The 26,776-nt window shown below is 49.7% G+C and overlaps 2 protein-coding genes across 6 annotated transcripts in view; both read right to left on the bottom strand.

Moving 5' to 3' along the window:
- Window positions 1-2,172: 2,172 nt before the first annotated feature.
- On the bottom strand, window positions 2,173-25,222 carry LOC132248530 (ral guanine nucleotide dissociation stimulator-like). 3 transcript variants are annotated; one of them, XM_059721629.1, is made up of 10 exons: window positions 25,133-25,222; window positions 23,357-23,422; window positions 19,133-19,310; window positions 18,806-18,921; window positions 16,728-16,808; window positions 12,935-13,116; window positions 10,759-11,459; window positions 8,113-8,181; window positions 6,475-6,589; window positions 2,173-3,480 (listed from the first exon to the last, which is right to left on the bottom strand). In XM_059721629.1, the coding sequence occupies exons 2-10, from the start codon at window positions 23,380-23,382 to the stop codon at window positions 3,305-3,307; spliced, it is 1,644 nt and encodes a 547-aa protein (XP_059577612.1). In that variant the 5' UTR covers window positions 23,383-23,422; window positions 25,133-25,222; the 3' UTR covers window positions 2,173-3,304. The 3 variants fall into 3 exon arrangements, with proteins under 3 accessions (XP_059577612.1, XP_059577610.1, XP_059577614.1); XM_059721627.1 differs by lacking the exon at window positions 25,133-25,222 and adding an exon at window positions 24,026-24,115; XM_059721631.1 differs by lacking the exons at window positions 8,113-8,181; window positions 25,133-25,222 and adding an exon at window positions 24,026-24,115.
- LOC132248526 (zinc finger protein 436-like) overlaps window positions 23,431-26,776 on the bottom strand; it is a 113,028-nt gene continuing 109,682 nt past the window's right edge. For all 3 annotated transcript variants that reach the window (XM_059721621.1, XM_059721615.1, XM_059721617.1), the window contains one exon: window positions 23,431-25,322. In XM_059721621.1, the coding sequence (XP_059577604.1) occupies window positions 25,139-25,322 (184 nt within the window). In that variant the 3' untranslated portion in view covers window positions 23,431-25,138. The remainder of the gene's footprint in view (window positions 25,323-26,776) is intronic.

Raw genomic sequence — 26,776 nt, 5'->3', positions numbered from 1 at the left:
TGGCTGCCATGAACCCGTGCTGGTTTCCCCTCAGCATAATTTCTCCTGCCGGGCTCTCGCATATGTGAGCATTGATAATTTTTTCAAAGACTTTGCCAAGGATGGAGGTGAGACTGACTGGCCTATAGTTGCCCGGGTCCTCCTTCCTCCCCTTCTTGAAAATGGGGACCACATTGGCCCTTTTCCAGTCCTCCGGGACTTGGCCCGTGTGCCACGAGCGTTCAAATATTCCCGCCAGTGGCTCTGCAATGATGTCGGCCAGTGCCTTCAGCACCCTCGGATGGATCTCATCCGGGCCTGCCGACTTAAAGGCATCCAGTTGTTCCAAGTGACTCTGCACCATCTCAGGGTCTACGCATGGCAGTCTGGCACCTTGCTGCTGCCTCTCTACAACCCCAGTGAGAGACTTGTCGTGCCCCTCGCTTAGGAACAGAGGCAAAGAACTCGTTGAGGAGTTCAGCCTTGTCCCCCCTGTCGGTCACCAATTGCTTCTGCCCATTTAGCAGGGGTCCTATTCCTCCCTGGGCCTTCCTTTTACTCCCTATATATCTAAAGAAGAATGTCTTGTCCTTTACTTGGGATGCCATCCTCAGCTCCATGGTAGCTTTGGCCCATCTAACTGCCTACAAGCACGAGCAGAGGAGGTATATTCGTCTTTGGTGATCTCTCCCTGTTTTCACTTTTTATGTGCTCTCCTTTTGGCCCTTAGGCTGCCCTGGATTTCTGCGGTCAGCCAAGGAAGCCTCCTGGCCCCTTTCCCTCTTTTACCCCGCATGGGGATCGTCTCGCTTTGTGCCTGAAGGATCGTTTCCTTAAGGCACAGCCACCCTTCTTGGGCTTCCATCATTTCAAAACTACTCTGCAGTGCGTCCTTGACTAATCGCCTGAGTTCACTTAAATCAGCTTTCCTAAAGTCTAGTACTTTCACTCTACTAGTTACCTTACCCACTCGACGTCTTATGGTGAATTCTGTTATTAGGTGATCACTGTCCCCCAGATGGCTACCGATCTGTAGGTCCCCTACCATGTCATCCCCCGTTGCCAATACCAGATCCAGTATGGCATTCCCCCTAGTGGGACCATGTACCTCCTGTGTCAGGTGGAGGTCCTGTACACAGGTTAGAAACCTGCGTGAGTGGTGGGACTCCAGACACTTCATAGATGAGAAAGGGACATGATGTGGTGGGGACAGAAGAAAGGGAAGGTGACGATTTTACTCATTCCAAAACTAGGTCTTACTTTGTAAAGCTGTATTCCTGCTGGGAGTCCCTTCCCTACTCAACCTTGAGTATATCTATATCTGTATCTGTAGCTATATCTATATCCTCCATAATGGTCCAAAGAATTTTGGAGAAAACTCAAACGAATTGGAAATCGCTGGGTATTCGTTTCTCTGAAGAGTCTCACAAGTAGGCTGCTCGTTCTCCACGCACGCTTTCTGCTGGACTTGTTTCCCCAGTACCAAGTGTTATTTGTGACAAATCTGATTAGGAACAAATTGTAAAAACGGCTCTCTATTTTCTTCATTTCCTATTGCAGTTTTCTGAGCAGCGGGTTGGGGTCCTGATGCCGGAGTCATTCAAGAGCTAACTGTCTGCTTTCCTAGCAATTATTTTCACTTTCCCGAGGGATGTCTGAACACCTGACGGCTGCTTGAGCATCCCAGGGCCAGCCACGTAGAAAAACACCAGCTAATTCCTAATGTTATCATAATTTCAGCAAAATATTAATAAATGTTGAATCAAAGAAGCATTCTGCCTTTTGAAAAGACATCTTGTTCAGGAGAGTACAACTGTTTAAAAAGATAACCTTTACCAGGACTTTTTAACTAATAAATATTTAATTGTCTTAAATAATAGGAACATAAACGTTTTAACTATATACATTTTGTCATCTCAGGAATGGAGGTTGTACAGCCATTCTGCAGACACTGTCCGGGTGCACGTCCGTGCTGTTGCCATGTTTAGACGAAAACTGGAACTGACACAGGCTGGGGGCTAAAAACCTGATCCTGCCAAACGTTCCCAGACCCCAGAAATCCCCTGCAGATCCTGCATCCCCATAAACCCTCCCATGGATTGTGCTTAGCCCGCATCCTCCCACAAATTGTGCCAACCCATTCCCCACCCAACCCCCATGGATTGCACCTGCCCCCCCACCGCCACCCCCCAGCGCCAGCACAAAGAGGTCCAGTGCCAGCATGAGCATGGTGGCCAAGAGGCCAGGTTCAAGTGCAAACACCATCTCGCAGTACTCAGGATGCAGTCAAACCCTGGAGTTGCAGGCGCTTAGCGAGCCCCAGCTGCTCCCTCAGGCTGAACACACCAATCTCCCCTCACAACAAACATGGAGATGATCCAGAAGCCTTCCCAAAACAGTTTGAAAACCATGCATGCCAATGAAAGCTGGGAAAGGTCTTGAGCATATAACTAACCTCGTCTCCCGAGAGTGTTTGTGCATCACAAACTGTTGGGGACCAGGCTGTGACCAGGGAGCCAGCGAACAGGGACTGCCAACAGGGGAGCAGTTTGACTGCAGTTCACAGGCCAGGCATGGGCAGGAGCACATGGGGGCTTATGCCAGAGACTTCAGGGAAGTGAAGGAGGAGGGGTGCTACTATGGGGTGGTGACACGGAGCGCAGCCAAGGCCCCTGCCCTGCTGCTGCCTCCGGCCCGCAGCTCCTGTGAGGCCTCCACCCAGACAGGCCCCTTGGATGGGTGGGCAGTGCCCTGAGCCCTGTCTGCGGGGGCTGCCTGGCGGGACCTCTGAGGCCTGGGGGTAGCGTGGGGGCCGGGAGTCTCTTGCCTGTCCCACCTGTGCCCGGACTGAGGCCCTGGAGGGGCAGGTGAGGGGGCTCCAGGCAGAGGTGAGCAGGCTGAGGGGGATCAGGGCAATTGAAGAAGGGATTGATGGCTACTTTCATTCTCTGCAGGATAAGGGAGGAGCACCAGGAGGTATGGGGGTGGGTGGGAAAGGGGCTGTGGGTTGGGAGTGAGGGGCACCGGCAGGGCTGGGGGGGCAAGGGGAAGGGTATATACCCCTTCCCCCACCCAGGGGTCTGCTTTCTTGCAATTGCAAAACCCTACCCTTATCCCCGCCTTGTAACAAACCTCCCTCCCATTTTCCCCCTCTCCCTCCCACTCCTTGTGCCCAACATCCCTCCTGAACATAAATTATATTCCCTTCTGCTCCCCATTCCCACCTGACCCCATCCCTCCCATGCCTGCACCCCAACCCCCCACAGGTTCCCAGTCTCCCCCAGCCTGAGAATGGTATTCGTGTCAGCTCCTTGTCAGGATGCTCTCATTCGGGTCCGACCCTGCTGCCTCTAAAGAGGCGAGGTAGGCGCCTCCTCTTTTTCTTGGCTGCAGCAGACAATGGGGAGGCATGGAAAGCTGGCTTTCTTCTTTGGCTGATGTCTGCGTTCCCCTGGCTGTTCATATAAGAAAGCACATTTGCTTCCTGTGGGAAGACTAGCTCTGCAGAAAGAGAAAAGCAAAGAAGCGTCGAGTGATTGACTCTGGATAGTAGCACTGCAAGCAAGCATAGAAAACTGGTGAGCATTCAGAGGTGCATGCTGGCTGGACACATGCCACTTAGAAGTCCAAATAAGGTTCTTTAATTTGGTTTTTACTAATTATAACATCTCCTTTCCCACCAGCAAAAGTATGAGAAGATGTTGTACCGTCCAAAATTATGCTTCTGGAAGTCTGATAACACCAAACTTACCTGTGCACTACATGAAACAGTTTTCTGGCTCTGAGATCATTGACTACAGACAGTAGCATGACGTATACACACAGGGCTGTACATTTAGGTTGAAAGGCAATCATTTGACTTGCTTCCTTAATGCATCATTTCCACGTGTGGTTTTCTACAGGTTGCATGTGTTGGGTCCTTTATTCAACAAAAAGGTCAAGGCAAATTCTTTTCCATTCAGCTGAAACAACCCCTTTACCTCATCATTAACCAAGAGCAGGGATTGAACTTTGCCTTTTGGCATCAGAGGAGATTGCTGCTCCCTGAGCTCACAGGTCCCTGTCTGCTAGCAATGGGAGACAGCTGTTTTCCAAAAAGGTGCCTGTGTGGGGAGGGGGGACACTGGGGTGTTGCGTTGCTGGGTCCTGGAGGCGAGCAGAAAGAAACCTGCTCAACCTGGCTTTCTCCCCTCCCTTTGCATCCTCCCTCTCTTCACTGGCTCTGAAAGAGGGCTGTAAATCCAGTGCAGGGCCTGATACTGCTGCTGATTTGATGGTGATGATAGTTTGACCTCGCAATGGTCAGGGATTGATGGTAGACTCTCCTCCTGCCACTCAAGATACTCAGCAGGCTTAGGGCTTGCCAAACACTGCAAGTACAATGCCTACAATCCAGTAGCCCTCTGTGAAGGTGAAGCTATTCTGTGGGTGATGCTCTGGATTTATACAGTGCTTTCCCCAGTAGGGTCTTTGACCATAAGTCTGGCTTTTGGCATGACAATAGTTCAAATAAATAGTAAAGATTAGCATGGGCATGCAAAACCTCAAACAACTGGTGGCCAGGATCCCATGGACAGTAAGTTTAAAGGAAAAAGGAATCGGGGAATTTGGTTGTACCTTCGAGAGAATATTAAGGGCACTAGGATATGCCATCCCTGTGTAAGGAAGGTTAAGAATCACATCAACGGACTGGCTTGTCTAAACAGCAAATGCTTTTGTGACTTGAAACTTAACAAGGAATCTCTCCAAATGTAGAAACATAGCTACAATACTACAGATGACAAGAAAGGAAAACTCCAGGCAGACCAAGGCACTGCAATACAGCTAGTCCGAGACACACAAGCATCCTGTGAAGTTACATGTCAAGGACCAAAGGAAGTGTAGGTCCATTACTGACTGGGGAAAGGGAATTAAAATTGCTCAATACGGAAAAGGCAATGTGTTTAATGACCTCTTATCTCAGTCCACATAAAATGTGTCCTAGAGGTCTCAAGGAACTGAGCATACACTTAGGAAATCTGCAGATGATGCCAAGCGAGGTAGGACAGCAGATGATCTGGAAGATAGGTTGAGGATTCTCAATGACCTTGACCAATTGGAAAAAATGGTCTTAAATTAATGAAAGGATAGTATAATAGTTACAGGAGTAGAGCACAAGCTAAATATGAGTCATCACTGCAATATTCTTACAAAAACTGATAAAGAGCAAGAGCATATGGGGCTGTATTAACATGCATGTTGTGTGCAAAGTAGGGGAAACCATTTTTCAATGATATTCAGCATTGGGGAGGCCTTAGCTGGAAAACTGTGGCCAGTTCAAGGCATCGTGCTTTACGACAAACAGATGAACTGGAAAGAGTCTGGAGAAGAGCAACAACAATGAGGAAGGGTCTAATATTGTCCTAGACAGGAAAGTTGGAAGACCTGGATTATGTAATCCTGAGAAAATGGAGGGGGTGTTAGAAATCTTCAGAAAGGGTTGTTACTTGTAAAGAGGATCTCTAGTTGTCTGTGATGATAGCAGGTATAGTAACGGGCTTCCATTGCAACAGGGGGCATTTAAGCTGGAAATGAGGAAATACTTCCTAACTCTGGAAGGTGGGGCTAGGCCCTGGGTGTCCTGCTCCCTGGATGAGTAGCCTTCCCATTAGCTTGAACATTAAAGTATGGGAGGGCCCTCATTCTCCTCCCACCTCTCCAATGAGCTTTTGGCCAGCCAAAATGTCATGACTTATAGTACGGCCTAGTGAGCGCATCTGACCTGTTCATGGCTCTAAACATGCTGAGCTGCAGCACAACCCTATCCAAAACGGCAGCTATGTGGCTGTGGCCACGCTGGTTAGGCACACAAGGTGAAGTGGGATATAGCCCTGTGACTCAGTTTACATGCACGAGGAAGAAAGGAGCTGTGCCCATTTGAAACATCTAGTAAACTTCAGTCTTCTCCAGGAAGTTATTGAAGTCAAGGATGTAATCACTCACAAGGAGACGGGACATATCAGGACAAAAAACGGCTTCAGCCCATACTTAACTAACTGGAGGAGAGGGAGGCTGTACTGTGCTGCACCAGAATTAATACCGTGATGCGGAGATTACACAAGTCATCACAAATTCCTGGTGCAGAGGTCGTAGATTTTTTTCAAGCAGGATGGATTTCAGGGAGTGGATCTGGACTGTGTCGTCCCTGTGGCTTTCTGGGCACCAGTCAGGGTACAGGTGACGCTCCCAGACCTTTCTTCTGTTTCATTTGGCCCTGACTTCAGACAGCGGGACACATGTCAGCGCTGGATCTCTAATTGTCAGTCTTCCCCAGCTGCACGCATGACATCCCAAAGGGGAGTAGAGGTGTGCTGACTCCTACCAGGTAATCAAGAGGGAGGTCTACTCCACCTGGCTATGAGATGCAACAATGCACTATTTCTAAAATGGATTCATAGGCATGTTCTGCAAATATGAGGAGGATATTTGAACCAGCAAAAAGTTTTGCTCTCTTACCTTTGTGTTCTGAAATGACCTGCACAAGTTGGTAATTTCCAGCTTCCTCCATGTCCAGATCATATTTTCTCATAATTTTTGAGATCACATCTCTAGTTGTGTCTTGGCTCGTTAACTGGAAAAAGCATTTTGCAGTGAAATATTTTACTTCCTTGTTTCTTGACATTTGTTTTCACTTTATGTATCTGGCATGTTGGTTTGGTGTCTCATCGCTGAGGTACAGACAGTGCACAAATGGAAATTACAGAGAGATGGAAATAGTGTTGTGCACAGAACATCCTAGCAAAGGGTGACGGTTTCTGTGTGTATTTTACTCTACCAAGCTGCGTCTCTAGATTTGGTTTGTCCCTAGTGTAAAAAAGACCACTATGAATGTTGTTTTATTTTGCCTCTGTCTCTCGGAAATCTTTCATCGCAGCGTGGTCACCCACACGTAGCAGAGTCTCAGAAGCCACTAGGCTGGTCCTATGCCATCAAGGCTTTACTTGCCTAAATCTACCTTGGGCCAGTGAGATGGCACAAGCAGCATCTCCCTCACCATGCATCTGGCCCAGGGTTTCCCTCTAAACGGTTTCCCTTTCACTGGAAAGTCCCATACAACCTTCTCACAAACAACTGGGAGAAACATGGGGAAAAGCAAATGACTCCAAAGCAGATAGACAACTGGCTCAGCAGCCACAAGCAAAGGTCATTCTGCCTGGATCCAGGTGGGAACGGCAGGAGGCTTTGAGTGGACTCCTACAGGGATCTGCCCTGGCTCCGCTGCTGTTCAGATGATTTGGATGCAGGAATAAAGAGCTTCCTGAGCAAATTTGCAGAGAACTCAAGACTGGGAAGGACAGCAAACGCACTGGGAACACTGTCTCTTGGCTGGGGATTTGGACTCGGGTGTGCTGATTGCTCTTGTTAGAACTAAAAAAACCTACAAGTTCCTGGGTTTTGCTTCTCTGCTCGGGGTCCTACCAAGCACCACATTTGGGATTGGACCTCCGCCTCCTTGCTTTAACTGTAGCAGGTTATGGTTCTTCTTGGTGTTTTGGGCATTGAGAATAGTAGTTGTGTGGGAGGTTGGTTTCTGCAGTATTAAGAATAGGTCAGACATAACTTGAGTGGAAAGGTTTAGTTAGGAATCATCCTGCCTTCAGCAGGGGGTTAGATTAGATGGCCTCCTGAGGTCTCTTCCAGCTCTACTTTTCTATAAGAGAAAATGAGGGGTAATACACTATGATATTTAGAAGTATATGCCCTTTGGGATCCTAATTTTCTAGTGCTATACAGCATCTTTCGGTGACTTGCCACCAAGCTGCTCTTCAGTGTATCTGTCTGCCTACCTGTGCACACACGCCCATTCATACAAATGGCGTGCATGGTTTCTTGGTACCTTAGTCAATGACTGAGGACAAGTGGTGGATATTATCCAGCTGAAAGCCCAGAGAAAAGTTTGGGAGGTGGAATGTACTTTGACTACTAAAATAACAATGTCAATTCACCTAAGAATCAAGGGCATGAGGTGGCCCCTAATATTTCAAAGCTTTGTCTTGGTGTGAATCAGAGCAGCAGAGAATTTACATGTAACTTGTCATCCCGAGTGAAAACACATCCTGTAATAAATCTACACAGCTCTTCCACATCACTTACCAGAATGCCTTTGTACAGAACACCTTGACTGTTCGGCACTGAGCAGTGAATGATGTAGACATCGTCGTTCTTCTGGGAGTAAGGTGCAGACAGAGCAGATCAGAGGTGGAGGAAGGAGGAGGTGATGAACACGCGGCCATGGAAGGTACGCATGAAGGAGATGATGAGCATTCAGAGAGGTAAATAATGAAAAATAAATGAAGGGAAAAAGTCAGAAACATGATGGAAGCAGTAGGGATGAAAGAGCAGAACCAGAAGCAGGTATTTTGGGTCTATGCCTGGTACTTGAATGTTGTTAGTGGTGGTGTCCTACCTCCAGGAGTAACTTGGTTTGGTATTTGTAATGAAGTATTCATATTTAGTATTCCATCTACAACTAACACCCCTGAAACACAGAAGATATTGATTTTTGCCGTTTGAAATGGGTGTTTAGTTGGTCTAATAAAAGACAGCACTTTTACCCAAAGAACCTTGTCTGCTGAAAGAAACGGTAGCATTCCTGACTGCGCAATGAGCTTTGCTCAGGAAGGAGCTCCTGCAGGGCCGATGCGCCTACTGACCTTTCTCTGCCATTACCTATTGGGCAAGGTTGTGATATGGAAAGTAATATTCCAAAACCCTGGAAGCTTTGCTTCCATCTTCTGCACTCCTTTGTGTTTACAGACTCCTCTGACTTCTGCCCAGCTGGGGAGGGATGCATGGGACGGACAGGAGGGCAGGGGAGCCTGGGATGCGGGCACAACAGTGCGGGGAGTGGGGGATATGCCTCGCTGCCTCTTACCCAGCCAGGACGGATGGCAGGGAGGGGCACAATGCAAACTCAGCTTGCTCCAGGCGGAAGGGGGCAAGCAGTAGCAGGGCATAGACCCCACTCCCCGCACTGCTGTGCCCACATCCTGTGCCTCTCTGCCCCGGCTGGGTAAGTGGCAGTAGGGCATCGCCCGCCAGTTGCCCATCTGGGGTGAGGGGGCACAGGATGCAAGTGCGGCAGTGCCAGGAGTGGGGGCTATGCCCTGCTGCTGTTTGCCCCCTTCCACCCAGAGCAAGCCACGCCACCCCCAACCCCCTCCCCAAGTCCCACATCCCCCTGCCCCAGCTGGGCAGCTTGTCCCAGCCCCAGCCCCAGCCCCAATCCATTCCTCACTGGGGGGGCAGGGCAACTCAGCCGAGGCCTGGCCTGGTTTAGTATAGCACCATGCTCTTTTGGGTAGCTCTGGGCCACTCATGCTGTCACTTGCGGGTGCCCCGTGCCCCTCACGGGGACTGTGTGTTGAGGTGGGATGGGTCCTGCATGCATGAAACAGACCCCACCCGATGGCACGTGGTACCCATGCACACAGGACCTGGGCCAGCATGACAGGTGGTCTCCGGGAGTGGGCCCAGGTGATGTGGCAGAGCAGCGGCCAGTGCCGAGCCGCGCTGCTGTGCCACATGGGGGGATGTGCCAGGAGGCCCCAAGTGCCCCAGTGCTCACTGCTGCTCCCAGTGAGCTGCGAGCTGTGCATGGGGGGCTGAGGTATTGTGGGGGTAGGCTATGTGGGGGAGCTGTGGGCCCTGCAGGGGGCATGTGGGCCTGGCAGGGGGGGAATGCTGTGGTCCTGGGGGCGGCAGTCCATGTGCTGTGTTGGGGAGCTATGCCCTGTTGGAGGGCAGAGGACCCACCCTACGTGAGCAGCATCCTCCCACAGTCCCCGCTCACCCACAGCCCCCCCACAATCCCACCACACCTATCCCCACCCCCTGTCCCACCTCACTCCTGCAAGCAGCTGCTGGCCCCAGGCTCTATCTCCCCCTCGCTGCAGATCTGGGAGGAGCTGGGCGGACTTATTTTGCCGCAGATGGCACAACTTGCCCCACACCAAAGGGTGTGGCCAGGCATTTGGTGAGGCAGAAATCCCCGGCTCAAATACATGCCGCTCCTATTTGAGATGCTGCAAGCACACGTGCTGCATGTGTGGACGTGCCGTAAGGGTGCAGAGAGAAGTGGAGCTCCCAGCTCTAACTCAGAATGATTTTTGCAAAGCGTTCTGAGTTCCTACATTGCCCGAGACCAAACAGAAGTTCACTGTTGGTCTGGAGGGGTGGGGATCTAGCTGCCCACTGGGAGCCTGCAAGCAGGTTTCCACAACAAGGGCCAAGCTCTGTGCCAGTGTTGGCTGTTTCAGAATGGGAGGGGGGAAAGGCAATGGAGGGAGCTTGTTCTTGGGGCTCTGCAGCTGGTGTTGAGGGGTGGAGTGGGTGAATTGGAGCCACCCCACTTTGGGGGGCCTGTAATACACTGGCCGCACTCTGTAGGGGGGGCTGAAAAACCCTAAGACTCAACTCCTTCTGCTCCCTTGCCCCCCTCCCATTCTGAAAACACCCACAGGTTGGGAGCCCCAGCAGACACACGTTACACAAGACACTACGTTTTGAAACATCTTTAGCTGACACCACATGCAATGAGGGGCCAGATTTTCACCCAGTGGGCCATTTAAGCTGTTTGCAGCCGTGCACTTGTGTTTGGTCACAGCTATAAACAGCTTTCTGGGGGACAGGAGTAAACAATGCAGGTGGAAATTCAATTTTCACTTATAAGACAAATATTGGCAATTCCTCATCCCCTTTTCATATTGAATACTTTGAACAAAAGGTTCTAGACCATACCTTTTCCTGAGGCAGGTTCCTGGGCTGGTCCCCGGGCAGGTCCCTGGGCTGGCCCTTGGGCTGGACTCTGGGCAGGTCCCCAGGTTGGCTCTCGGGCAGATCCCAAGGTCGGTCCCCCAAATGGTCCTCAGGCTGGTCCCTGGGCTGGCCCTCAGGCTGGTCCCCAGGTTGGTCCTCCGGCTGGCCCTCGGGCTGCACCCCGGGCTGGACCTCGTGCAGGTCCCTGGGCTGGACCTCGTGCAGGTCCCCTAGCTGGCCCTTGGGCTGGTCCCCAGGTTGTTCCTCCTGCTGCTCCCCGGGCTGGCCCTCGGGCTGCACCCCGGGCTGGACCTCGGGCAGGTCCCCAGGCTGGCCCTCGGGCTGCTCTCCAGGCTGGCCCTTGGGTTGGACTTCGGGCAGGTCCCAAGGTCGGTCCGCCAGATGGGCCTCGGGCTGGTCCCTGGGCTGGCCCTCGGGCTGGTCCCCAGGTTGGTCCTCCACCTGGCCCTCAGGCTGCTCCCCAGGCTGGACCTCGGGCAGGTCCCTGGGCTGGTCCTCGGGCAGGGCCCCTGGCTGGCCCTCGGGATGATCCCCAGGTTGGTCCTCCGGCTGCTCCCCGGGCTGGCCTTTGGGCTGCTTCCCGGGCTGGACCTCAGGCAGTTCCCCGGGCTGGCCCTTGGGCTGGTCTCTTGGCTGGTCCGCAGGATGGTCCCCAGGCTGGCCTAGATACACCAGTTTATTTTGAGCTAAATGAGGTGAGTGAAAATGGCTGTACCAGCCTTAGTTATGTATGGATAGTTTATGAAAAGAAGCCACATAAATAGAATTTTAACAATTGTTCACAAAAATCAGCTCTCTGTCCTCCATTTCTGATTCCTTCCCTCCCCAGCTGGCATCTCCCCTCTCTCTCTCTTTATCTTAACTCAGTAAAATCAACTCTAAATCTTGTTCTACAAGATGTTAACCTCTTAATTTCCACTGGCATTTCCCCTATAGTCTAACTCATTGACACTTCTCAGTCAAGTGAGGTGTCTGTCACTCAAAGTTTAAGAACCTTTTTCAAATATTACTACAAGAAATAAATGCAAGAACAAAACCCCTGGAAACTTCTGCTTGCTTTGAACAAGAGTTGGATCGAAACATAGACCTGAACATTTTCTTGGCCCACTGGAACCAAATCCAGGACAGAACCTCATTAGACACCTATTAGCAACCTTGGAGATATGAATGTTTTTGGGGCTGAAGAAAAAGTTGGCCGGGGAACTCCCTTTTTGAGGGATGCAATGCATCTTTTATCCACCTTTAAATGCCTGAGTTTATCTGGCGGTGAACCCAATTCTAAAATAACACCTTCTTTCTGGAACATCCACCAGGTCAAGTTTATGGGGTTAAAATACTGCTTTGCTTTTGTATCCTCTATTTCATATATCATTTGCTTTCACTTCTGTGCCAAAGCGAGACATTAGCACATTGCACCAGGTCCAAGAAGCATACCCAGCAAGTGATTTGCCACAGGAAAGTTTCTAACTGGGTTAAGGACCGTGTGTCAATTTGACGCTGGACATATAGCATTCTTGTATTGCCACAGCTCACCATTGTTTCAGCAGGTCTTTGACCTGGAATGTAAGTTATTTCTCTGTCCTTGGAGGTCAGAAGCCCATCACTCAAAGAGGAAACAACAGTCACACGCACTTCCTGTGCTATGGTGGTCACTAGCAAGACATGCTTCACGACAAAAAGGCTTTGCCTGAAGCTGCCTTTGGTCAGAGCACGGTAACACCTGATGAGATTTTTCTCTTTGCAAGGGGAGAAGTAGGTAGACAGCAGCTTTGGCCATACTTCCAAGGTGCTGAAAATGCAAAGGCAATTTGCCTCTTGGCTGCTGCTCTGACTCTTGTGCGCTGGCAAATTCTCTGAAATGCCAAGTTGCCAGTTTCCAATCCGCACGACCAGGCCTGTGATTCCCCACTGCAGATTTGTATTTCTACCCACTCTTTACCCACTCTCCCAGGAGAGATTCACCAGGGACAGAGCCAGAAAAACCCAAAAGTCTACAGGGCCTGATCCTGTCGTGTAAGTGATATCAGGATTAGGCCCTGGCAATATAATTGTTGCTAACATTTACCTCCCAAAATGCAATTCTTTAGTGCAGTTTCGGAGATGATGAAGTGATAGCTTGAAAAAAAATATAACTTACTCTCATTTTCTGCTTCGTTTTGAAACTGGTGGAGGAGGTGTTTGGCCTCCATTTCCATGTCACAGCCAGGGACGTTCTTGTTCAGGTGTGCTATTACTTTCTGCAGTGTGTGGTACTTCGGCGGCTCTTTGAAATCTTCAGGGCTGAAGTGCAGCCAAGTTTTCAAGAAGAAGATGATTGGACTGAAAAGAAATACATTGACAAAATCCAGTCATAATCAGTCTTTGTAACAGTGATATTTGTCATTCAAACTTGTATAAAAAGATGAATCTATTCCTTCTGCTATGAGCAAGCAAGGAATTCTGATCTGGGCACCTTTTTCCGTAATCCTGGTCTAAACTCACTGACACACATTTTACCACTCTTAATTACTCATCAAACTAGTGAATGAACACTGAATTGTATCCTCAAGATGCAAAATATAGGACAATTATAACTATTTTTAGCGATATCACCATCCTCCAATTTGATCTAGTATTACAGCAAACAAAGTAAAAGAGACACAGGAAAACACGAACATCCTGCCCCAAACACAACCTTTACACAACACACAAATTGCCTGGCTTTCTCGCTTTCTACTTTTCTTGCTTTCTTTTTTTCTTGCTACATTTGGGCCACTTTCTGCAGTGCTTCTCTCCTAGTGTCACACAAAGAAGAAATGCCTACTTGAGTGGGTAAACTTCAGCTAAGTCACTACTACAGCTTTTGAAGTCTGCCAGTCTCTCCCCTTGCTCTCCCACAGACAGGCAGGAATAATGCCCATTCTCCTGTACAGACATGATACATAGGACCGTAAGAATCACAATCTGGGTCAGAGCAGAGGCCCCGCTATCTCACAACACTGTCTCCACAAGTGGTAAGGAGCAGATGTTTTGGAGGACAAGTAGGAGAAAGTGAATAGAGAGATGCATCCTCCGTCTCGATGTTTGCTAAGTCACCACGCACGTGGACATCCCTAAGCCCTATGACTGACAGCCCCAGATTGACAACTTTCGAAAGGGTAGTTGCAATCTTTTCCTGAACCTGGTTATAGTACTGGCCTCCACAACATCCGGGGGTGATGTGTTTCACAAATTAGTGAGGTGTGAAAAAGTGCTTCCTTTTGGTTGTTTCAAACCTGCTGCCTCATCATTTAATGAGGTGGCCCTAAATTCTTGTATCAGGAGACAGTAAATACAGGTTTCCTTCGATTTCTTCTCTACACGCATTCCTGGAGCACGGCACATCAGTCACATTTGCAGAATGCAAACCCACTTTACAATTCATAGATTCATAGATGTAGGGTGGGAAGGGACCTTGTAGATCTGCTAGTCCGACCCCTGCCCTGGGCAGGAGAGAAAACTGGGCTCAAATGACCCCAGCCAGGTAAACGTCGAGCCTCCTCTTAAAGACCCCCAGGGTAGGAGCCAGCACCACTTCCCTTGGGAGTTGGTGCCAGATCCCAGCCGCTCTGACTGTGAAGCAGTGCCTTCGGATGTCTAGTCTAAACCTACTCTCTAGCAACTTACGGCCGTTATTCCTTGTTACTCAGGGAGACCCTCAGGGGAACAAGGTCTCTCCCAAACCCCGCTGGTCTCCTGTAGTAAGTTTACAGATGGCCACCAGGTCCCCCCTCAGCCTTCTCTTGCAAAGGTTGAACAGGTTCAGGTCCCATAGCCTCTCCTCATAGGGTCTGCCCTGCTGTCCCCGGATCATGCGGGTGGCCCTCCTCTGGACCCTCTCCATGCTGTCCACGTCCCACCTGAAATGCAGCGCCCAGAACTGGACACAGTACTCCAACTGCAGCCTGACCAGTGTCGCATAGAGGGGGAGGATCCAGCTGTTCCCCCATCCCCCACATCCGGGCCACTCTTCCCTTCCCCTCCCCCACACATCTGGATTGGGTTTGCCCTGACCCAAACTGCCCCTCCCCATGCATCCAGATCAGGACTGGGACCAAGACTGGCTGCGGCTCCCCGCTGCAGTTTCCAGAGGCTCTGATAAAGCCTTAAGCAAAGTATATAGGGGATTAAAACACATCTGTTCCAGAGTGGCCAGTAGACTCAGGAAGTCCTGGTTTCCAAGGCCATTACTTTAGCCACTAATTCATATTTCTTCCCAAGTAAACCCAAAGACAAGCAGGTTATTCAGCACTTTATTAACATCAGACTTAGAGATAAGATCGAGCTTCGACCATCTCAGGTCCAGACTCAACAGCTGCTGCTTCCCAGAACATGCCATACTCGCACTTCACAACCCCACAGCCACCCAGTTAAGAGGATTTCCCGATGGTGGGACTGGTAGGTCAGATATTTTATAGCGTGTAATGGTAAGTATTAATAATCATTTTGTAGTGTGGTTTGAAAACCTGTGGCTTTCTCTGTAACACCCCACTGCCAGAATGTCTTAGGAATGAGCAATGCTAAACTTTGGAAAACTAAAAACCCTATTCATGAAACTTTGTAGAAAGGTTGTTTCTGGGAGGGAAGATGCTGTGTAAGGGCTTGGAAGTTAGACTCTCGTCTTGGATTTACTAGTCCTGGGGTACTGACAAGATGGCACACGACAGAAAAGGATGTGGAACTTGTTTTTTCCCAAAAGAAATGAAAGAATTGAAGCTACTTGAACCCTTGCTTAAATCCAATCATTGACAAGCAAGATCATGGGAGTTAAGACAATTTACTTAATGTGGGAAACTGTGTTAATTTACTTGCCGGAAGCTGTGCTAGCACTCTTATAGAGAAACTCAGAGCCATACACTCACTGCCGAGAGCTGAAGGGAGTCAGCGGGATCAACAAGGGGGGATCAAATATAATCCTTCAAGTCCTTTATACTGCCAGTGCATACCAAACCTCAGAGCATGCAGATGACAATGTATAGATGTGCTGAGGGAAGGTTCATTAGACTCCTGCCTCTTAAAAACTAAGTAATGGTCCGTATGGAACTAGAGGCAGAAGAAGACATCTTCTTTTTTCATTTAAGAAAGGTTCAGTTTCACCATTTTGAGCATCCAAATGTAAACACAATTTAAAAATCCACAAGGATGAATGATTAATCAAATGAACAATTAACCAATGCTTAAGAAATTCCAGCATGTAGGATTTGGGGGACAGGCACCTGCATGCACACAAACACATGCACGCAGACATACACACATACATGCATCACATGCAAGCACACAGAGATACAGTCATGCAGAAACATGCATGCAGATACATGCACACTTGTGCATGCACAGACACATGCAAGCACACACTTGTGCATGCCAAAGATGTGTGCACACACATGCATGTACACATGCACGTGTGCACACAGGCACATGCATGCACAAACACATGCTCACAGACATACACACATGCATCACATGCAAGCACAATCAGGGCTACATCCCCCCTAAAGTATGTTGGCATTTCCAGAATAGAAAATGAAATCCACAACAGACAATAACATGCATATTTGCATAACGTGGTGAAAAGAAGCAAGGGCAACAAGCATGCTTTGTTTGTCCCCCAGAAATTATTGACCCCGAAATAAAGGACAGTTTCTGTTCAGTTTTGGGGCAGCATCCCAGTCTGTGTCAATTAATGTAGGCATGATACAGTGAATTCTTTGCTGATACCAATAAGGATGGCTCTGTGTGCATGTGTGTGTGTGTGTGTGTGTGTGTGTGTGTGTGTGTGTGTGTATATATATAAACATATATATATATATATATATATATATATATATGTATATATAAATATATATGAAAGATGATTAGTTTTACCACATCCCTTGAATCCTGACTGAGGTTTTGCTGTACAGCACACTTACTTCCCGAGGACTGCCCTGGAGTCCGCTGAGAAATCTGGACTTTCATCTCCTCTGCAGCTCAAGGTCTCCAGCTTTCCATGCCTAAACATCAAAATGGATATTTTAGAGAGTTATTTAAAAAACAAGCGCAACATACTTGGAAGGGCAGCACCACTAGACTCTTCAGCACCACTAGACCGCACAGCCCATCAGGGTAATAGGACCAGCAGGTGTGATCAGAGATCACGACGGACAAGAACGTAACTACGCCTTAGTAAAATGTCCTTGTCATATCCATTTACGTTCTTATCACTATTCTGATTAGTCTGCAAAAGCACAAAAGAGCAGCAGGAAAACCACTCCCCAAGTCAGAGAGGAAACCAAATCTGGCCAGTTTGGGGGGACAAGGATCACGTTGTGACCCTGAGCAGAGTAAAAGATGTGAGAGGTTTCTTCAGAAATCCCTGCCTTTCCCATAATTACTGGACTATCATGGCTACATCACGCTTTCACTGAGACTCAAATAAAATGTTTTTTTTCTAATAGTGAGGCTGGACAGCAAAGCGGGGATCTGGTTAAATGGAAGAGCTAGATTAGCAGACCTTGTCGTTGGAAAGGTGGGAGGGCTTGGAAGAAAGGAGAAGACTGCATATAGATCGGTGATAACTAGACCTGCTCCCACCCCAGGGCTGCTGGCTTAGTCCAGCACCAAAGAGAGGCTGTTACACATCGGGTGCATCTACACGTGACATTAAGGCGAGCCATAAACTCTGGTGCACTTGGCGCCAGAGTCAACTGCTCCCAGGCACAGCATCTGCACGTGCACCCAGGACCACAGCACTTTGTGCCAGGGCAGAAGAGTCCCAGGCTGAAAGGGAGCATCAGTCCCAGTTCGGGGGCAGCACTGGGCAATGGAGGGACTGGCCGGGCACGAAGGTGCTACAGAGTGGAGCGAGGAGGCAGGCAGCCCCTGTAGTTAGCACCCTCGTGCCCCAAGGAGTCTCTTTCTACAGGACTTTGGTTTAACATAATTTCTTCTCCGGCTGTCAGCCAACCCTCATCCTGCTGAGGACCAGATTGAGACTGCCCTTTGGGGAAGGGCTGCTGTGATAAGATTTCCCCTCCGCCCCTCATGTTCTCCATACGCGGAGAGGGGCTGTCACATTTTCTGAAGTCGTGAGAGTATTGAGACTCCTCTCGCTGTTCACTCTCAGATGGATATCACCTTTCAGTGGCATATCACTACAAAGAGGACAGGAAGGAGGTCAAGTCTTAGCCCTGTCCCCCTCCCTCTTCTGCTTCCTTCTACACCAGGGCATTTCCAGCAACTAAATGGTACAATTTGGCCCACCCTTTCGTGTTACATTACATTAGAAGAATTAGTTGCAAAATAAAGATGTTAATTATTTGCTGCTAGGAAAAATAGAAGTCTTCTTAACCGACTGTTGTAGGGAAAAACTTGGCCATTGCAAATCTATACATATTAAAGGCTGCCCACATTTTCCATTGAAATATGCTTGTGGGAGAATTTAATGCTGAGACATGGTGCCTAATGGTATGCTTTATACCTGTTCTGGAGACCACTGCTAGGGGCAGGAAGGAGGCAGGGCAGGGTGGCACTGAGACAATAACTTCTTCAGAGAGCTACAGACTTTTGTTGGCCTTCCTCAGACACTATGAACGGACTTGCAGAGAGCAGGGGGACGAGATAGAAAGGTCCTGATCCAGCACAGGCCGATTCATGCGGCAAAGAGTTACGCAGAGGGACAGCGACAGCCTGGATTTGTTAACTCTGGATTTTCCCAGCAGTGTGTTGAGCTGTTTGGAGGACTGCTTGCCTCCAGCTGTCCTCTCTTTCCACTAAGGAACCAAGCAGTCCAATTTACTTATTGGTCTCCTTGTTTGAGGAAGTACTCAGCTCTGAGGAGGCATTTTCAACCCTGTTTCAACTGAAACACTGACTTTTTCAAGCTCGTTAGAAATACATGCATAGCATTAACTTCTTAAGTATGCCATCTTCAAAACTATTTGAGATCATTTCTTGCAACGTCCCACCTCTAAAGGCCATCACAGCTTCCTCCACAGCTCTTGGCTCTTACCTGCTGAGGAGCATTTCTAGGACCTCACCAGGAGAGGCAAAGGTCCTGTATGTTGCGAAAAATGTATGTATGTTCCCAAAATCCTCCAGAAGAGCATCTACATTTTTCTGCATGACCTGTGAAACAAAAGAAGAAAATCATGACATCAGTCATGAAACAAGCAGTCTCCCCGCTCTGAAACTCGGGGAGGGTGGCAGTGGTGCTGGGTGGGGGGTCGGGGGGCTATGGTGAATTTTGGAGTGGCTGCTGTCCTCCATCCCCAGAGCCCTACTGGGGCCTCCATCTGCCCCCAACCCACGGCCCTGTCCCCTTCCTCCAGAGACTTACCTGCAGCTGCAGCTGCTGCCTCCATTGAGCCTGCAAGGTCCTCCAGTCTCCGCTGTCAAATAGCTGCTCCTGCCCTTCCTGGCTGCCTGCTCGGGGCCTCGGCTCTCGGGTGCGGCGGCGCTGGAGGAAAGAAGGCAGAGGGATGCAGCTGCACCCATAGCCCTCCTCCTGCTCTGCCCTGTTGAGGAGTTCAAAACCTGGTTAATTGGAAGTTATTACTTCCAGTAGTGTGAGGAGCCAAGATGATTAGGTGTTAAGATTCATAGACTGTCGAGTCGGAAGGGGCCACAAAGGATCATCGTGTCCGACCTCCTGCCCCAGCAGGAAAGAGGGCCGAGGTCAGAGGACCCCAGCCAGGTGCCTATCTAGCCTCCTCTTGAAGACCTCCCAGTTGGGTGAAAGCACCACCTCTCTTGGAAGCCAGTTCCAGATTCTGGCCACCCTTACTATAAAAAATGCCTTCCTAATGTCAAACCTGAATCTACTCTCCGCTAGTTTGCACCCATTATTCTGAGTTACTCTCTGGGGTGCTCTGGTAAACAGCGCATCACCAATTCCCTGCCATCCTCTCTGATGAAGTTATAGGCGGCTTCGAGGTTGCCCCTCAGCCGTCTCTTGTAAAGACCGAAGAAATCCAGATCTCTCAACATCCCCTCACAGGGTCTTTCACAGAGACCACTAATTATGCGACTGGCCCTCCTCTGGACCCTCTCCAGGTTCTCCGTGTCCCTCCTGAAGTACGGCACCCAAAACTGGACACGGTACTCCAGCTGCAGCCTGACCAGTGCTGCATCGAGCGGGAGCATCACCTCCCTCGATCTGTTGCTCATGCATCTGCTAATACATGACAAGGTGCAATTGGCTTTGTTGATGGCCTCATTACACTGCCGGCTCATGTTCATCTTGGAGTCAACTGTGATTCCAAGATCCCTCTCAGCCTCTGAGCCACTGAGGAGGTCATGCCCCAACCTGGCGGTGTGCTGGGGATTCCTCCTGCCTCGGTGCAGTACCCTGCATTTATCTTTGTTGAACTCAATCCTATTTTGTTCCGCCCATTGATCCAACCTGTCCAGGTCAGCCTGTATCTGCTACCTGCCCTGCAGTGTATTAATTTTTCCCCATAACTTAGTATCATCTGCGAACTTGCAGAGGGTGCTTTCCATACCCTCGTCCAAATCGCTGATGAAAATATTAAATGACACCGGTTCAAGGACCAAACCCCACGAGACCCCACTGCCCACCTCCATCCGGGCCAAGAACGACCCGGCTACCACCACTCTCTGGGTGCTAAGCACATCTATACCTTTCAAAAGAAAACAAAAATAAATCAGAAGGATTGCTGCCACTGCTGCCCTGGGAGGCCCCAAGTCAAGTTGCTGGGGCCAGCACAGCTGCTGGCTCCAGCCTCCCACCCCCACCCAAGACAGCTTGCCCTGCACCAATCCCATGTGCAAGGGCTTGCACCGCAGCATAAAGGAAATTTATGTCACCTCTATTTTTGCTGTGGCAACCGCATGCCCCTGCATGTGGAGACACACTCCTAATGACTGTGCCCTGCTTTTATATCCATGCATCGTCATTCATCCTGAAAGACTGCAGTGCTTCCCAAAATACAGACTGGACATACCACTGACCTTCGGCCACCCCCGGCAGATACACAGACACGTAGCACACCTGATAGCTAGGGCCTGGGGGAGAAGAAGGAGGGGGAACGATGGAAAGACGTTATCCAGGGGACAGGTCTGAAATGATGGGACAGTCTCTCCAGGAGTGAAGGACTAGTGCTGAATTATGTGCACAAGTGACAGGGGAACCACAAGCATTGCAGCCAAGGTGGCAGAAGATCCATGTCAATGGGAGAGGGAGAAGTTAAAAAGAAAATGCGAGGATTATTAACTTAACTTCATTTCATCTACTTTACTCTGTGTCCTCTGAGCTGAGATATGTTGAATTAAGTTTCAGGAAGACTAAACAGTGGTGAAGATTTCCGTGTTTTGCATTTCCATTGTAGGCAGGACAAAACACTTCTTGCATTGCAGGGAAATGAAGTTCTAGTAACCGCTGTCCTGATCATCTTTTCTCATGTGAGCAATGGTCTGAATTACCATAAGGGGGTAACATGGACGGGAGGGAAGCAGCCTGTGCCACAGCAACCTGGAGGGGAGGAGTCCATGAAAAAACCTCTCATCCAAACTGCTGGAAGATGTGAGATTCCCCCAGGATTTATAAAGTAGAGCTTTGCGCCTAGGAAACACTGAGAGGATGACGAATTAGAAATGCCTGCCTAGGACACAGTATGTTTCTGTCTTCGATTGAAAATCTCCTGCAGCATCTCATGAATGAATACTGTTTTCCTCTTAATGGCATATAGTCTAATTTTGATAACTGATAGATGAAATGTTTCATTCTTAAGACAAAAACCCTTAAAATGAAAGCTGAAGAAATGGATACAGAAGGTGAGCACAATACTGCTGAAAGCATGCATTACTAAAAGCAAAATGCAAAAACTTTTCTATTATTTCAGTGAGTCACTATGAGCTCCTATATGCAGGCAGGGAGCCTGCTCTGACACGCTGGAAATGCAGCATGTTGGAGCAAACTATATGAACCGAGTCTGCCAGAGCCTGGACATCACCGCGCTCCAGCAGGCAGTAGAAAGACGGACACCCAGAGTTAGTCCAATGGTATTAATACCACAGGATTCATAAAGAAGAATATTTCAACTTAGTGCCGTGGTCGTGTGTTTTAGAAAGAGGAATTGTGTAAAGAAAAATGGGGAAGATCCTAAAGTTAAAATTAAATAAATGTATATCCTTACTTTAATTTCAAAAGCATGCCATAATGGAGACACGGACCATGAGCACACTGCCACAGAGCCAGACCTCTTAACAAAAAAAGGAAGCAGGAAGGCATGAAAGAAAAGTGTTATGATATTAAATAGCAAGTTTTAGGAGACTGTTTGCATCAACTCGTTTAGAAAATGGAAATTGAAATCCAAAAGAAGCCCACAGAGCCTGAAGTCCAGCGTGAGAAGGGGAGACCAGGATGTTACGTGGGGAGCAAACTGTTCGTCGATTCATGCACTGTCAGGCCTGCAAGGACCTTGTCGATCCTCGGGTCCACCCCTGCACCAGGCAGGACAAGACACAGGGGGTCAAGTGACCGCGGCGCGGTGACATTCCCGTCTCCTCCTGAAGATTTCCAAGGGAGGTGACTGCACCCCTCAGGGTCACAGTCAGGGCGGCCAGGATCTGGAACCAGCTGCCAAGGGAAGTGGTGCTGGCTCCTACCTTGGGGGTCTTTCCAAGGAGCCTGGATAACTATCCAGCTGGGTCACATGAGCTTCAACGTACCAGGGCTCATATGAGCCCAGTATTCATTCCTGCCCAGGGCAGGGGGTCCGACTCGATGATCTGCTCGGGTCGCTTCCCACCCTACATCTATGAAGCTATGAACCACCACTGCGGGGAGTTTCTTCCAGGCTGGACACCCAATTAAACACATAGAAATACATTTTTAAAATAGATTAAAGCAGGAAACTTGGAAAAGAAACAGTGCATCGATGGGACTACTAAGGCATTAAAGGAGAAGAAGACCCCAAAGAAGACCCTTCAAGGCTATCATCCAACACAAAACACTTTAATAATCAGGTTTTGCTTATGTAAATCCCCCAGAGTCAATGGACGGCAACCAATGAAACTGGAAGCAGAATTTAGGGGTCAGTTCAATTACCAAAAAAGCCAACAGAAAAACTGTTCTTGTTGGGTTGAGCCCTCAGCCCTTTTCCTCAGTGCTCAACCAGGGCCAAGTTAGCCTCAATAGCATCTTCTCCTTCCCTAGAATAAAGAGGGGAAATGAAAATGAAGTAAGGCTTCATTGTCGTCTGCGGGCCTCGGGGGATCTTTTCTGGCCTTGCTCCAGAGCTCACTCCACCGCTATGCACAGACACCTGGCTGGGCCATCTTCTTTCCAGTGCAGCTCCCTGCCCTTCCCCTCGCCATGAAAACAGAGTCGTTACACGGAGATGGCATTAATCACATTTAACATCACGTGCTGCTGTCGACAGCGACAGGAGTGTTTGATCACACGCACTACTCATTTCCTTACCACGCATTGTGAAGATCTGCTGAGCACTGCATTCTTCAAGTAACACCTGAATCTCTCAAATTCGGCGAGGCAAAAAGAGCGTATAACAGTGAGAATTGACATCTCTATTTGATTTACCTTCCTGTGTCTCCAAAGGATCCCATGGTTGTATCCTGGGATAAGAAGCTCTCCAGTTTTCTGTAGCTGTATGAAAGAAAGAAGGAAGAGCAAGTTGAAACCACAACCAGTAATTCCCAGTTACTTGATGTCTGGAGTGAGGGGCAGCATCATGGCCCGGGGGGCAGGGTACTGCAGTTTGGGGGTGAGGGGCACTGGCAGGGCTGGGGTCAGTGGGTTGGGAGTGAGGGGCAGCAGCAGGGCTGGCGGGGGCTGTGGCTTGGCACTGAGGGGCAACAGCATGGGCAGTGACAGGGCACTGGCATGTCCCTGCCCTCACACTGTCATATCCCCCCGTCCCCCCGCCGCCATGTGACAGGTGTCCTGCATTTTGGACCTGGAAATATGGAAACCCTAAAGCAACCATCCACATCCTCACTGCCCCGTCCGCTGCACCCCTCACCATGCCTGCCCCGCCAAACATCATCGCTCCAAGCACTCCCCCCGCCTCCCCCCATGGCAGGCAAGCACACCTAGTCTTCAGTCCTTGGCTTGCTACTGGAGCGGACTGAAGTCATGTTTAGGAAAGAAACGAAAGCATAAAAGTGACAATACCCCCAGCCACAAGTCACCCACCCTAGGACTCCCCAAGTGTGGGTGCAAACACCCCCCTCATTTGCCCACACTTACCCTTGCGGTCAGGGTGATCGCAAGGACACGGGTGTGACCTGACAACAACCAGTGTCGGGTCGGGAGCAGTTGACCTGCTGTGTGCGTCTCCAAGAGCCGCACGGCGATGAGCCGGTTCTAGAAGGGGCCATTGTGATGCGTGTCACGTTCTCCGGGTCTGCCCACCTGCACGTCTCGGCCGTGTCCGGCCGCACCGCTGCATCAGCCACCGGGTGTGAGACAGGGCTTGGCTTGCACACGACCTGATGGTACTCACAAGGAGGGACTCCAACCAGGACTGGACCCTGCAAGGGTTTCCCTCCAGGGCACTGTGACAGCGGATGAGGAAAGGGACTCCAACAACAGCTCCTAACGAACACCATTTATTGTGTGTGCACAAGAACATACGGCCCAGGTCTATCTCACACGTGTTCCCTGCGGTGACGTAACCTCTATTTCTGTAGGCCGGGGGGCTCCCGCTGGCTCCCAGCTCTGAGCTGGGGGAAAATACACTGTATTACTTGCTGCCTACTGTCGGCCCTTTGACGGTGTGGATCCTCCCAGTCTCTCAGCATTGCACCGCTTTCATGGGCAACTTCCCTCAGTTTCCCTTCAAGCCCTTTCCCTTTCTGGAGGGCGAAATGTTTAACCAGATCCGTGCCCTGGATCTCCCTCTTCTGCCTTTGGACAAACAGCCCTTTCACCAGAGCTGCGGCTGAAGAGGCTCTTTCATGGATATCATATGCTTACTGCGCCTTGAGGTAATGCTCCTTCTCTGCCATCCTCATTTTACCTTTCCTGCCTGCTTCCTTAACGATAATGGCGCTATCTCTTTCGTTTGGGATGAACGGACTGGAAGATGGACGTATCTTGGTTGAACGACTGTGTTGTGAGATTAGTCCTCGAGAGCTCGATGTCTTCAAATCCCTGAGAGGTGGCCATGGAGAGGATGGAGACGTGCCCTGTTTTCTTCAGCCACAGCAACAGACTCAGAGTAAATCAAGTATTGCAGCAGGGGATATTTTGGTTCGATATAAGACCTTTCGCTCTATATGAGGGTGATTTTTTTTAGGTTTTTTGGAACACGGAAATGGGCTACCCGGAGAGTTGTGCAATCTCCATGCTTACCAATGCTTACGAGCAGGGTTGATGCTTGGCTGGACGGGTTTGTAGGGCGTGCTCCTGCCTTGAGCAGGGGGTGACTAGACGGCCCCGACGTCTCTTGCAGTCCCATAGTTGGTGATTCGATGCTCTCTTGGTGTGCAACTCCAGGGACAGAAGCAGCAGCATAAGAAGATTAGATAAATCCCTTTTGTCACTAAGAGTGAAACACAAGATACATTTGTTATAGTGGCTCCGTGACCTTGTTTGGGAAAGGGAGGTGAACTAGAAGACTAAAAAGTCATTTTGTGAGCTTGGGGAGATCAGTTCATGCAAACATTAAAAAAAATAACTATAAAGCAGTGCCCACGTGCTAACCACCTTGGATGTTGGTAGCGTGCTCTCATGACAAAATGTGAAGTCTCCTAGGTCTGAAGGCTGACAAAATGGTATACTTTAAGCACGGATTCACAGATTCACAGATGCTAGGGTGGGAAGGGACCGCAACAGATCATCGAGTCCGACCCCCTGCTTGGGCAGGAAGGAGCGCTGGGCCAGATGCCCCCAGCCAGGTGCCTATCCAGCCCTCTCTTAAAGACCCCCGAGGTGGGAGAGAGCACCGCCTCCCTTGGGAGCCCACTCCAAATTTTGGCCACCCTTACTCTGAAGGAGTTTTCCCTGATACCTAGCCTAAATCTGCTCTCTGTCAGTTTGTGACCATTGTTCCTTGTGTGACTCTACTTACCACAGGGGCAATGTGTAGGGATGCACGCATGTACACATGCCCCCCCTGAGCGTGGCACTGCACCCCCTACAAAAACGCACTGCCGACATTGCTGGCAAGGTCTCTGGGTGGTTGCTGCCCCCTGGTCAGTGCTCGCCACCACCCCCCACCCTTCGACCGCTGACAGCGCCAGTGCCGCCTGCGGGAGCTCCCGCTTCGCACCACCACTCTCCCGCTGCCACCGTCGTGCTCCCGTCACTGCCATGGGCACGTGTCCTTCATGACGCACCATCTCTCTGCACATGGGCACGCAGACACACACATATTCTCCCTGCCATGAACACAGACGCATACACATGCACGCACGCACGCAGAGACAGGTGTGCTCTCTACTCACTCTGCATGAGGACACATTAACACGCTCTCCATGCCATGAACACAGATGCATGCACTCATACACACATGCAGACAGGAGCGCACTGTAGGCACTCACTCTCTGCACATGGACACAGACACAAATATACTCTTCTGCCATGAACACAGACACATGTGCAGACAGGCACACGCACATGCAGAGGAGTGCATGCACACACACATGCATGTATGCATGGAGATGCACGCATGCACAAACAGCATACATGCACATGCAGGAAGGCACATGCAGACATGCACATGCACAGGCACATGCATGTATGAATGCACACAGACATGCACACACAAATGCACATGCATGCACACGCACACACATCAACACACATGCACATATGCACAGACATGCACGCACATGCACGCAGACACACGCGCATGCATGCACGCACAGACACATGTACACTGACATGCACATACAGAATGGAGAGACGCACACCCTCGTGCCCGCGTGCGGGAATATGCATGCACACACGCGCACACACGCAGGCCGGGGTCCTTGTCCGGCGCGGGCGGCCCCC

Source organism: Alligator mississippiensis, chromosome 1 (genome assembly GCF_030867095.1).
Source record: "Alligator mississippiensis isolate rAllMis1 chromosome 1, rAllMis1, whole genome shotgun sequence".
NCBI lineage: Eukaryota > Metazoa > Chordata > Crocodylia > Alligatoridae > Alligator > Alligator mississippiensis.
This window is presented reverse-complemented; position numbering and strand designations above follow the sequence as displayed.